This window comes from Larus michahellis, chromosome 3, assembly GCF_964199755.1.
Source record: "Larus michahellis chromosome 3, bLarMic1.1, whole genome shotgun sequence".
In the NCBI taxonomy this organism is placed as follows: Eukaryota; Metazoa; Chordata; class Aves; order Charadriiformes; family Laridae; genus Larus; species Larus michahellis.
Window position 1 is genome coordinate 12,455,951 of NC_133898.1, and position 12,243 is coordinate 12,468,193.

At 41.8% G+C, this 12,243-nt stretch overlaps 1 protein-coding gene across 6 annotated transcripts in view; it reads left to right on the forward strand.

Moving 5' to 3' along the window:
* Positions 1 to 12,243, forward strand: part of RTN4 (reticulon 4) — a 76,132-nt gene that overhangs the window by 51,364 nt on the left and 12,525 nt on the right. For 4 of the 6 annotated variants that reach the window (XM_074578612.1, XM_074578613.1, XM_074578614.1 and 1 more), the window contains one exon: positions 8,444 to 8,651. In XM_074578612.1, the coding sequence (XP_074434713.1) occupies positions 8,444 to 8,651 (208 nt within the window). Of the gene's footprint in view, positions 1 to 50; positions 697 to 4,624; positions 4,878 to 8,443; positions 8,652 to 12,243 lie in introns of those variants that run through there. The other 2 variants (XM_074578616.1, XM_074578617.1) reach the window with 2 other exon arrangements.

Here is a 12,243-nt window from a genome sequence, read left to right on the forward strand (position 1 = left end):
GAAAGGGTCCTATTCTGTTTTCCTTCAAGCTTTTTTTTAAAGGGAGAGGTGTGTTACAAAGATGTCTCTGTTAGTCATCCAGACAGGCAGACGTTTGCTTAAAAAAAACGAGGGGAAGGCATACATCTAGGAGACTTATAGATACGTTTTTAACCGTTGTTTGAAAAGCAATCTGTTTAAAGCTTGTCTGGTGACCACTTTTAGCTCAGCTTTGCTATGAAAAGCTGCTTAGGGCAGTTTGGCTTTTGTTAGCGTTCGCTGAGCCTTGCTGCGCTGGCGTTCCCCAGGCGCTGCCGCTGCTGTGCGGGGAGAAGCCATCTCCCTTCGTGCCGGCGATTTTCCTTCTCTGCCTTGCGTCGTCTTTTTGGTTCTGTTGGCAAGCAGTAAGAAGCAAATGGCTGCGGTGGCTGAGGACGGCACGTTAGCCTTGGTGCCGGAGCATTAGCAGGCGGGTTACAGCTCGCACTGCGTCAGTGGCGCTCCACACCCCGCGCCGTCAGCTGACTGGCCTCCTGCAGCACCAGTGCAGCAGCAGCAGACTGCAGACGCTGCCGGGGAAGCCCATGTTTCCCATCCTGGGCTATAGGTTTCTTCTCTTGCAGCTGTCCTCTTGGTATGCATAATTGATAATCACAGCTGGAGGGCAGATCGTCTGTGGAGAGATGGACAGTCAGCCGAGCAGTTGGAAGGATAAGGGTATTTGTTCTTTCACCTTTTTTCCTTTTTTAATTTTTTTATTTTTTTTTAATATAAAGCTAAAAATGCCGCGGGTTGTTCTTGGCAAATGGTGTTTGTAGCCTGTATTTGATTGTGAAATGTATCTGAAGATGTAAGATATCTATTTGTACTATATGCAAAATTGTAAAAGTTGTAGGTTAAAATGGGTAAATATGAGCAATGCAGAATAAAAAATTATTCATGTGGGTGAAATAGCCTGAGTGACACTGCAGATATTTTTCAGTGCTACAGAGCATATTAAAGAACAGCTTTTTTTGGTATGTACTGCACAAATATCAGCATAGTCCGAATATAGTTGATGTTCCTTTGAAATTCCAAGGTTATTAATAATTTAACAATACTAACCATTAACTTGAAAGAATGTAGTGTATGCAGTTTAATAATTTTATAACGAGAAATCTCATGCAGACTACAGAAGGGTATTTTCTCCCCTCCCCTTCGGCATAGCATGTTTGGAGTCTACCTTTAATGTGTTTACTTCGTATTTTTCATAATTCTGTTGGATTCTAGGTAAAACTGTATCTGATTTTTGCAGAATTTACAGCCATAATATCAAATTGTTTCAGGTAAATAAGTAGCTAATCTTAAATTAGTGTGGTTCTGACCTTTGTTCCTGTAACCGCCAATAGGAGATCACCAGTGTAAATCTCTGTGGATCATTATATTAGTGCTCAGTGTGTAAGAGTTTAAGCCTTATTTGAATATGTAATCTTCAAACTTTTATCGGCAAGGCAAGCTTAAAAAAAATTTTAATCATTTCTGTATACTTAAATATTTTCTTGAAGGGCCCTGTCATTGGTAGTTGTGAAGTTTTCCTCTTTTTCTACAACTGTTGTTCAAAATCTGTGTTTTCCCACTTGGACGAAATTGCCAGCTGTCTAGAATCCACAGAACGCTCTATCAGAACCTGAATATGTAGCAAAAAAGCCCTGCAGGGCAAAAACTTTTCCCCTGCAAAACAAGGTTCTGAAAGTTCTCATCTTTCATTAAAGGACTGTAAAATACTAGGAAAAAATATTCTGCAGTGTTTAGTAATATGTTCTTGATGTGTAACTAGTTTAAATGTTCAACAGTCCATATATCAGGCCTGAAATTCTTGGTGTTGGGGGGAAAAAAAAAAAAGGGTGAGGTCAGAAGGTTTCTGTAAAAAAAAAAAAAAAGAAAGGCAAGTTACCTTTGGGTATTCAGGCCCAGTTTCCAGATTTTCTTTTACAACTTGACAAGCAGGGTTGGTGGGTGGTCTGTGCCTCACTGCAACTGAAAGCAGACATTTCCAAGTCTGGAATTCGAGGCCTTGAGCGTAATGGCATCTTTCTTGGTTTAAAATTAATGACTTGCCAATCACGAGCGTGCCCATATGGCGCACCTGAGGGGAATACGCTAACCGGTGCGAGGCATGCTGTTACAGCTGCGTGGAGGCCAGTAACGTGGGGTCTGTGCACTTGGCTTCTTTGCAAAATGTAGGCCTCGCTGGCGTGTAATGGAACTAGCCTCAAATGAACAAAGCAAACCTGAACCTGTCCTACGTGCGTGTTTTGTGCTGGTATAACTGCTTCATGCAGTGTTTTTAAATTCCCCCCTCCCCCTTTGCTTTTACACAGTGGCATCCCCCTAGGTGGAGGAAGCTGATTTAGTGCCTGTTTCTCCCTCCAAGGAAGTCCCTACTGCCTGGAAGTTTAATTGCAATTTTACTTATAGAGATGGCATCTAATAGAAATTGGAAGCAGAACAAGAACAAGGTTTTCTGGGGTAGCAGAGTCTGGTTCCTCTCCTTTTGCAGCTGTTCTTGAAGCCTGGTTTAGCGTGGTTTCTGGTAGCATTTGTTCATAACGAGAAGAAGATGCCTTGTTTCATGTGTTCTTCCTTTGTTAGGTCAGGCTGCAGTGGCACGGAAAATGATGGGTAAAGTTCAGGGACTGATTACACTATTCATCTTGCCCCAAAATAAATACAGAAGCAAATATTGCAACATGTTTCTTTCCATGCTAAAAAAAAAAAAAAAAAAAAAAAACCACAACACCCTTAAAAATAAAAGCAAGAATCAAATCTAAAACCAGAGAAGAGCCAAAAGTATGGTTCATAGCTAGACTTTCCAACTAAAACACTACTTTGTAATTAATATAATCCTAAACTTGGTTTTGGTCTGTGTGTTTCTTGTGCTACGGCCATAGTAGTTGGGGAACCAGCATAGTGAAAGTGGTATAACCTGTTGTATTGATTAATACCTGTGGTATCGATCATGTAGATAGGCAGGATGAAATAGGTTTATCCTGGGGATGGCATGATTTTTATTTTTAGCAGTTTTAAAGACAGAGCCACATGGAGTAATTGGTACTAATATGTCTAACATTTACTTATTTAATTTTTAATAATTTCAATGAATTGTCAGGTTTTAATGGCTGAATAATGCTAGTGGTAGGATGAACACCACAGCTATACTCCCAGACTATCCCAGGATTATTTTTTTTTTTTTCTTTTTTTTAATTAATGTGCTGAAAATCTGTCTGAATTCTGGTTCAGATTAGTTAAATGGTGCAAAAGGTTGCCTAGGCTTCTGCAGCCCTTGAGCTTTTTAGATGTTTATCGTGAGTAATCAGGGCTTTGGAATGGTTTTCCCAGTTCATACCTTGTGCACACATGCACGCATATATCATTAAGTAGAAATTAAAGAAAAATACTGCTTAGACTAATTAATAATTGTTAGGTAGTATTTGCAGGTTTGCGGGGGACAGTCTGGTAGTGCTGGAGTTAGTGTTCGTACTAGCGGGTACTCCGTGAAATCTGTATTGCTTTTTCTTGCTAGGGATTGTGGGGCAGATGTGCCACGTCTGCAACACATGTGATGTAGACTTGTTTTCTGACTTTTGGGATCCAGTTGGACAAGCCTGTCAGTCCCGCTGGACATGCCACTTCTTTGTAACATTGGTCCCTAGGACAGGGAAAGCTCTGTCGGCTGAAGTCAGCTCCATGTGCTTGGCACCATGTGCGGCCATGCCATAACCCCCCAGTTCACCAGCCTGGGATTGTTTTGCTGTTGCTGACTTGCAGCAAGGCAGTCCAGGACCAAACTTGGGTTTCCAACATGTCTGATCAGGCTAAAAGGAGGCTTGAATTTAGTGGCCCAGTCTGTAACTGCTCCTGCTTAGGATGTCATCTGCGATTTTAAATGGTCATTCTGTTGTAGGAAATCCTGAAATGTCAAACCCCAGTCTACTAATGGTGTTTGCACTTTGACCACTTGATAAGTTGGTGGCTTCTCCTTGGGCCTGGTCTTGCTTCAGCTGTGGCTGCTCCACACCAGGCTCAACCGGGCTTTGAAAGTAAAGCCGCAGAGTCAGACCGTGTCTGCTCGATACTCTGTATGAAAAATCAGTGGAAGCCCCGAAGATCGCTGTCACATGTAAATGTGAACTTTATTTAGCATAACTGGAAAATGCCTCTCTAAACAGAAATTAACGGTAATTTGCCTGTTTGTCGCGTATTTGCTGGTCTAGAGTTAAATTTTCTTCACAGCAGCCTGTCTGGTGCTATGGTGGTAGTTGTTGCTGTGTGCTTTAGATGCATTTGAAAGCTGCCCATTCTCAACACTTCTGTTGCATTTCTGTATTAGTACAACGCTGGCTGTTCTTAAATTGGTCCCGACTTGTGCATCTTCACTATTTTTACTATTATTTGGATAATATAAAGAATTCCTGCTTACGTTTCAGATTACAGAAAGGTTCTAGTGTAATGGCCGTTGCTCATAACAATGTTTACAAATTGTACGCTGTTTGCATTTATTTTTTTTTTTTAATCTTCTTCCCCTTTTACACAAGTCGCCTTTCTCTGGCGCTGAACCCGCCCCCCCCCTTTTTTTTTTTGTTTGTTTGTTTCTAAACGCTGGATAGAGAGCAGTTGTTCATCGTGAGCGCAATCCCCCGGCTCTCCCTCGGCAGCTGCATTCCAAGGACTCAGCTCAGGGGCAGCCATTGGCGGGGGCCAGCGGGATTTCATTTCGGCGGGCGATGGGGCGGAAGGCAGGCGGTTGCGTGGATCCGCCGACCTCTGACTGCCCTCGCAGGAAGTGAAAGGGCTCCGTGTAGTCAGCTGTGCCGAGGTCTGGGTGCATGCAGGCACACGCAAGATGGATGCCAAAATGGGTTAGTCCCTTTTTCTTGGTTTTCTTTAGTAGACACGAATTGAAGTTGGTTGTAGATGCCGAGGCTTTTAATTTCTCAAAAAAGAGAGGGCTGCTTAGTTCAGCATTTCTTTTAAAAAGGATTATGAGGTTAGATATGTTAAACCACTTGTTTTTGCCATCAAAAAACAATATGAATCGTTCAGTTTTATGTTAAATGTGAAAGAAAGAAAAGACTTAAAAATACAGTGATAAACCTATCACGGCACTTGCTTTAAAAGCAAAATGTAATTGGATGAGTTTTGCATGTAAGGCACAGATGCTAGCAGTACTATTTTTAGACGTGCCAAGTGACAGTTCGTGCTTACCAAATGTAGGCAGCTGTTCTTGCTTTAGAATAGGCCTGGAATACTTGCATTAAATGCATAGATTATGTAGAAAATAGAGCTTAAAATGGTTTCTATGAGGAAAGATACTGCTTGGTAGGGCTGTTACTGAGCATTGGTTGGGGTTTTTTTTTTCTGTTTGTTTCTTGGTTTGGTTTTTGGATTTTGTTTTTTTTTTTTAAATCTGCTTGGAATATGTTCTGTGTAAGTTAAAGCCAGAAAGCTGCTTCTAGTAATGCTTTCAATATTTTCATCTACAGTAGAAAGAAATGCAAATACGAGTTTCTGATCAACTGGAGAATGTAAATCAATTTCATAGTGCATTCTCTTGGCCTGAAAATTACAATCAGGTTTTCGGTGACTTTATAACGTTGAATTTTCTTTCCTTGGAGGAATTTACAATGAAACCAGATACATATGTTAAGCTGAGGCTGATTTAGTAGCTCTCTAAATGGAGAGGAGACAGTGAGGAAGAATGCTTCATGCGCAGCTTTACTCTCATCTGGGAGGTCCTGGCTTGGGGATTTTTCTTACTGATTACTGAGAACAAAAGACTTGAAGGTGGGTCGATAGAGGCCATTTGGCGTTTGTGCTGTGCTATAATTCCAGCCATTTACCTTTGCTTCTCTGTTTTGGAAACTTATACAAATGAATTACTTATAGCAGGATTGAGGTGTAATGTGTCACTGCTTGTAATGAGTGATTTCCTACGAAGTGGTAAACCCGCTATCAGGGGAGATGCTTTAAAAGTGTGTTGCAGAGAAGGGAGTAACTCATTTACAGAACTAATGCTGTCTGCAAGTGGAGAGGAGTAAGGCTCATACTTAGTGTGCCACATGATACGGGAGCAGCACCCAAATTCGAATATATGGATGCTCATATTGCAGCACTTAAAAATAAACATAGTTTCAGTATTTGAACCAAATACTCTGAAAGAAATAAGTTTTCAAGGATTTCTTGCATCATTTAGCAGCACAAAATTCACCAACTTTTTTTTTTTTTTTTTTTTTATTTTTGCAAGTCTGCTTTTTACAGTCTCACCCAGGTGTTATGGTAACTTGCAGCTCAGTTCAGGTTTACGGTGATTTTTAGGTCAAGCTCACGGTTTCATTTGTAAGCTCCTTTTACATGCTAAACTTGCTAACATAAGGTGTACGGAGACACTAATAGACACTTTTGTGATTGGAAGCAAAGCCAAAGAAACGAAAGAAAACGTTGTTAAATTTAGGAGTTACAGCCTATACAAAAGGAATTCTATGATGACTTGATTTTTTTTTTTGTTGGTTTGTTGGTTTTTACAAATATTAAAGAAAAGTTTTCTTGCTTAGGGCTTGATTTGGTTGATAGGGCAAACAGAAGCGCAGCTCTGTAACATGAAGAGACGAAAAGGAATAACAGGTCGACAGGGTGCATGGATAGGTTGGGCTGCAATTTGACGAGGACTTAAAATTGGTGCTGTTCTGAGAGCAGGAGTGTCACCTCCGTCGGTTGGCTACTCTATCTCTCAGCCCATATGTTTGTGGAGTCACATGGTGAACACAACTGGAATCTGATCTGGCTGTCTGCTTTGTTTTTATTTTATTTTGGGGGGGCAGTAGCTGTGAGCAGCGTACGGAAAACCAGGCTGGTTCTGTCTGTGGCCGTGCTGAGGAAAGGAGTGGGGCTGAGTGGTGGTGGAGGGGCGAGGCCATTTCTTTCAACAGCAGTTTTGGTTTATGACAAATTTAAGGTGTTTATGCAACTCTAACCTGGTTCTGTCTGTAGAGCCTCAGGAAACTTCTACTGATATGTGAATTAAATATTTGGATAAAATATTTTGCATTATGAAAATGATGGCTTTAAGTTTCTGACCAGGGTTCTCATATTTCCAGTGCCTGCTGCTCAGTACGGTTTCCCTGTGGAAGTAATTGGGAAAGGACTTCAGCTTCTGAAACACTGAAATTGCACCATAGCCCCAGTGGCATTTTCATACCTACAAAGGGTTTTTCCAGACTTTGGCCTATGGGGCTACTAAGTGTTTAATGTTGGTGCATTACCACATCTTCATCCTGTAAGAAATAATAGTCAAATACGATTTTTTAGATTTTCTTTTACAGTCATTCAGTGTAAGAATCTGTTCTGAATTGTGATAGGCTATTTTACAATTAAGTTTGGTCATGTTGAGGATGAGACAGGATTACTAAGCTTGTGGTGTAATAGTAATAATTTTTCTATAACTTATTTTGAGTTCAGTACGTAACAAGCAGTTTTGATGCAGAAGAGGAATTTGTTCTTGTGAAAACCTAATCAGCTGTGGAAGTAGAAATCATGAAGAGTGAGTTTTCTTGTGTCTCACCATGAAGTATAAAACTAGACTAGATGCCCCGGCCCAGTTCTGTACTCTGCAGTGGAGAAAGACATTTGACAGATTTCATGAGTTCAATAAGGTAATCAACTGGATGCAACAGCAGCTCTGCAATGGATGTACTAAGCCATTACTTAGGACTTGTGCAAGGCTGTAGTTTACTCAACAATGATGCTAAAAATGGCATAATATTGTGTTCTCTCACGAGGGTCACTTAAGGAAAAAATAAACTTGGTTTACAAATTAAGTATTTTGCATTGGAGCCCAGCAGATACAGCCTGGATTGAAATTTCAGTGAGATTATTCCCTCTTGATGGCCCAGTCTGTCACCCATAATCAACAGTATAAGCTCCCATGGGAATGTCTTCATTCAAAAGGAAACAAACTGTTAATGAATCTTGAGCAGTGCCTTTGCTCTACCAGACTTGCAAAGATATAATGGTTTAGAGATCTGTTAGTGTCTTGTAATTTGTCCTAACAGGGCATTGGAATCAATCTCTTCAGTGAGTGACAAAAATAAAATGAAATGAAGCACAAACTGCTGTGGTTGTGGTGCAAAACACAGCATAATAGTAGAAGAGATTGATTCTGACATTGCTTAAGGGCAGAATTGTTCTTAAATTTTAGCAATTACGTTTTGAGGTAATCCTAATAACAATAATACAAATAATCTGAAGCCCAATGCAGAATCAGTGCTAAAATAACCTATTTCTAGTTGTAATTTCAGCTCTGGTTTGACAGTGAGATCACAAGTTCCATTCTTGATGACTCCCAGGAGTCAAATGAATCGTGTTTTACTGTTTTCATATGGATGCAAAAGGTATCTTGTTCTAATTTCTTACCTTTTTTAAATTTTAGTTGTTGACCTCCTTTACTGGCGAGACATTAAGAAGACAGGAGTGGTGTTTGGTGCCAGCTTGTTCCTGCTGCTTTCATTAACAGTGTTCAGCATCGTGAGCGTGACAGCTTACATTGCCTTGGCCCTGCTTTCTGTGACGATCAGCTTTAGGATATACAAGGGAGTTATCCAGGCAATCCAAAAGTCCGATGAAGGCCACCCATTTAGGTGAGATTTTTCTTCTAATTAAAAAAAAGTGTGTTGTTTTGGGGAACAGCAATATCGGTGCTGTTAGAACCAGTAAATTACTTATGCCGTAATATGTTGCATAATAATGTAAATAGTCTCTGTACTGAAAAACCTGTTGCCCAGTCTATATCTGCTCTTCTTCCAGTTTTTCTCAGTAGGCATACACAGCGGTAGAGAAAATGAACCGAGCGTTTGGTACAGGGTATTTGCATGGGAATGCTAGAGTATCCTAAGTTACATTAAAAAAAATTAAACACTTCAATCTAGTGGAGTAATATGTACATTTTAAATGTTATAGTCTTCAGAATGTGAACCCATGGCAGATGATGCACAAAATTTAAAGAATACCCAGGAGATGCAGCACTTTCAATTGAATATATTTAGAAAAGATCAGAATAAATGTAGCAGAGGATATTTTTATCTTTTTGGAACTTTTTTTTAAGAATACTCTTAAAATTTGTGTTTTGGTGTATAGCCGTGTTCTCCACACGCAAGGCTGCCTTGTCTTCAGCAGAATCCGGGTTCATTGCAGCCTGCCCAGATCAGAAATCCAGAAACTTGGACTCTGAATTCTAAGGCTTGAGGAGTTGAATCACGCGATTAATTTAAGCCCTCAAAGTGGACCTCCAAGCTCTTTGCTTTAAGTGATGAGCTAAGTCCTTGGGGCATACCATGTGTGCACTTCCCTGCAATGTGGCAATATGGTATCCATGGTATGCATCCTTTCCTGTGTGGAGTACAGTGGTGCCCATTATTGCAGAGCTGCATCTTAAGAGAAATAAAATCTTACTAATGTGTTAGAGTAATTACTAAGAGTGCATGTTTCCTGTTTCCATACCAGCCCCATCCCACACTGCTCAGACTTGCTTCTCTCCTTTTTTTAATCAATGGAGTGGTTCGATCTCAATTTCCCTTGCACCTTTCAGAAACTCCTGTTTGTCCTCCTATTTACAGCTCTCTTACTAATTTTGTGATGTTTCCAATTATTCTTGTTTTCTTCCTCCCATCTTCAGTATGACAAACTAAAATGTTTTCTTGGGTTTTTACCTCCATTCCTCCCTGACTATGTGTAGTGGCTCATTTACCCACTTAAAGCCAGTCCGTGGCTAAAACAGCTGTGGGACAAAACTGGAAAAAAAGGGGTATTTGCTTTCAAGTTTATATCTGATATAAAAAAATAGATCTGAACAATTGGCACCAACATTCATTATAGAATCATAGGATGGTTCGGCTGAGAAGGGACAGAATCGCAGAATGGTAGGGTTGGAAGGGACCTCTGGAGATCATCTAGTCCAACCCCCCTGCCAGAGCAGGGTCACCCAGAGCAGGTTGCACAGGAACGCGTCCAGGCGGGTTTTGAATGTCTCCAGAGAAGGAGACTCCACCACCTCTCCGGGCAGGCTGTTCCAGTGCTCTGCCACCCTCAGGGTAAAGAAGTTCCTCCTCATGTTTAGGTGAAACTTCCTATGTTCAAGTTTGTGCCCATTAACTCTTGTCCTGTCCCCGGGCACCACTGAAAAGAGCCTGGCCCCATCCTCCTGACACCCACCCTTTAAGTATTTATAAGTGTTGATAAGGTTCCCCCTCAGCCGTCTTTTTTCCAGACTGAAGAGACCCAAATCCTTCAGCCTTTCTTCATAAGAGAGGTGTTCCAATCCCCTAATCATCTTCGTAGCCCTTTGCTGTACGCTCTCCAGCAGTTCCCTGACCTTAAAGATCACCTAGTTTCAACTCCCCTGCCGTGGGCAGGGACACCTCCCAGTAGACCAGGCTGCTCAAAGCCCCATCCAGCCTGGTCTTAAACATTTCCAGGGATGGGGCATCCACAACTTCCCTGGGCAACCTGTTCCAGTGCCTCACCACCCTCACAGTAAAAAATTTCTTCCTAATATCTAATCTAAATCTCCCCTCTTTCAGTTTAAAACCATTACCCCTCATCCTATTGCTCCACTCCCTGATAAAGAGTCCCTCCCCATCTCTCCTGTAGGCCCCCTTTAGCTATTGGAAAGGTGCTGTAAGGTCTCCCTGGAGCCTTCTCTTCTCCAGGCTGAACAACCCCAACTCTCTCAGCCTGTCCTCATAGCAGAGGTGCTCCATCCCTCTGATCATCTTCGTGATCCTCCTCTGGACCCATTCCATCAGGTCCATGTCCTTCTTCAGCTGAGGACTCCAGAGCTGCATGCAGTACTCCAGGTGGGGTCTCACCAGAGCACAGTAGAGGGGCAGAATCACCTCCCTGGACCTGCTGGCCATACTTCTTTTGATGCAGACCAGGATGTGGTTGGCTTTCTGGGCTGCAAGCTCACCCACTCATGTTGAGCTTCTCATCCACCAGCACCCCAAGTCCTTTTCCTCAGGGCTGCTCTCAAGCCGTTCTCTGCCCAACCTGTATTTGTGCCTGGGATTGCCATGACCCAGGTGCAGGACCTTGCACTTGGCCTGGTTGAACTTCATGAGGTTCACACAGGCCCACCTCTCAAGCCTGTCCAGGTCCCTCTGGATGGCATCCTTTCCCTCCAGCATGTCGACCGCACCACACAGCTCAGTGTCATCGGCAAACTTGCTGAGGGTGCGCTCAATCCCACTGTCCATGTCTCTGACAAAGATGTTAAACAGCACTGTCCCAGTACTGACCCCTGAGGAATGCCACTTGTCACTGGTCCCCACTTGGACATTGAGCCATTGAGCCCTTTGAGTGCAACTGTCTAGCCAGTTCCTTACCCACCAAGTGGTCCATCCATCAAATCCATGCCTTTCCAATTTAGAGACCAGGATGTTATGCAGGACAGTGTCAAATGTTTTGCTTAAGTCCAGGTAGATGATGTTGGTTGCTCTCCCCGTATCTGCCAGTGCTGTAGATAGCTGTAGACTGCTGTATAGCAGTATGAAGTCTATATTTTGTAAACTTAATGTTTGGGGGGGGAGCTTTTTTTTTTTTTTTTTAACCATCAAGGCCTTGTATGGCCCTCCTTACTAGGGTGAATAGTTCCCAGTAGTTCCCAGCTGAAATCCTGTTTGCCTTGTCTGCCCAGTAGTGCTCTTCAGTATCCAAACAGCACTTCCACGTTCACCAGTTAATTCTTAGCAAGAACAAGCAAAACTTCTCCTACCTGTGCTCTTTCTGCAGTTTATTTCTAAAAATACTGATATTCATAAGAAGCTTCCAAACATTCTCGTCCACCATACTAGGTTGCATACTTTTTATCTGTATAGCTTCAACTACAAGAAGGATATTTTTAATTGAATTTAGTTTGACAGTGAAGAGCACCTCCATGAGCTCAATTTAATTTTTGATTCAGGTATTTTGAATATCTTGCTGATGAGTCGTGAATGGCGTGCAGACTCAGGCCAAGTGTGGATAGCAGAATGAAGCCTTGAAATGGCCGCCCACTGTAGTTACCGTTTAAAGTATTTGAATTTGTTTTGGACGTGCCACAAGGCCATGTTTAGCTTTACCTTAAATGACATACGTAGGAGCCTCCACTGTGCATTTATTTTATTTTTTTTTTAAATCAAACAAAACAACCCCAAAGCAGAATCCCCTCTTAAGTGAAAGTAAAAGTTTAACAAC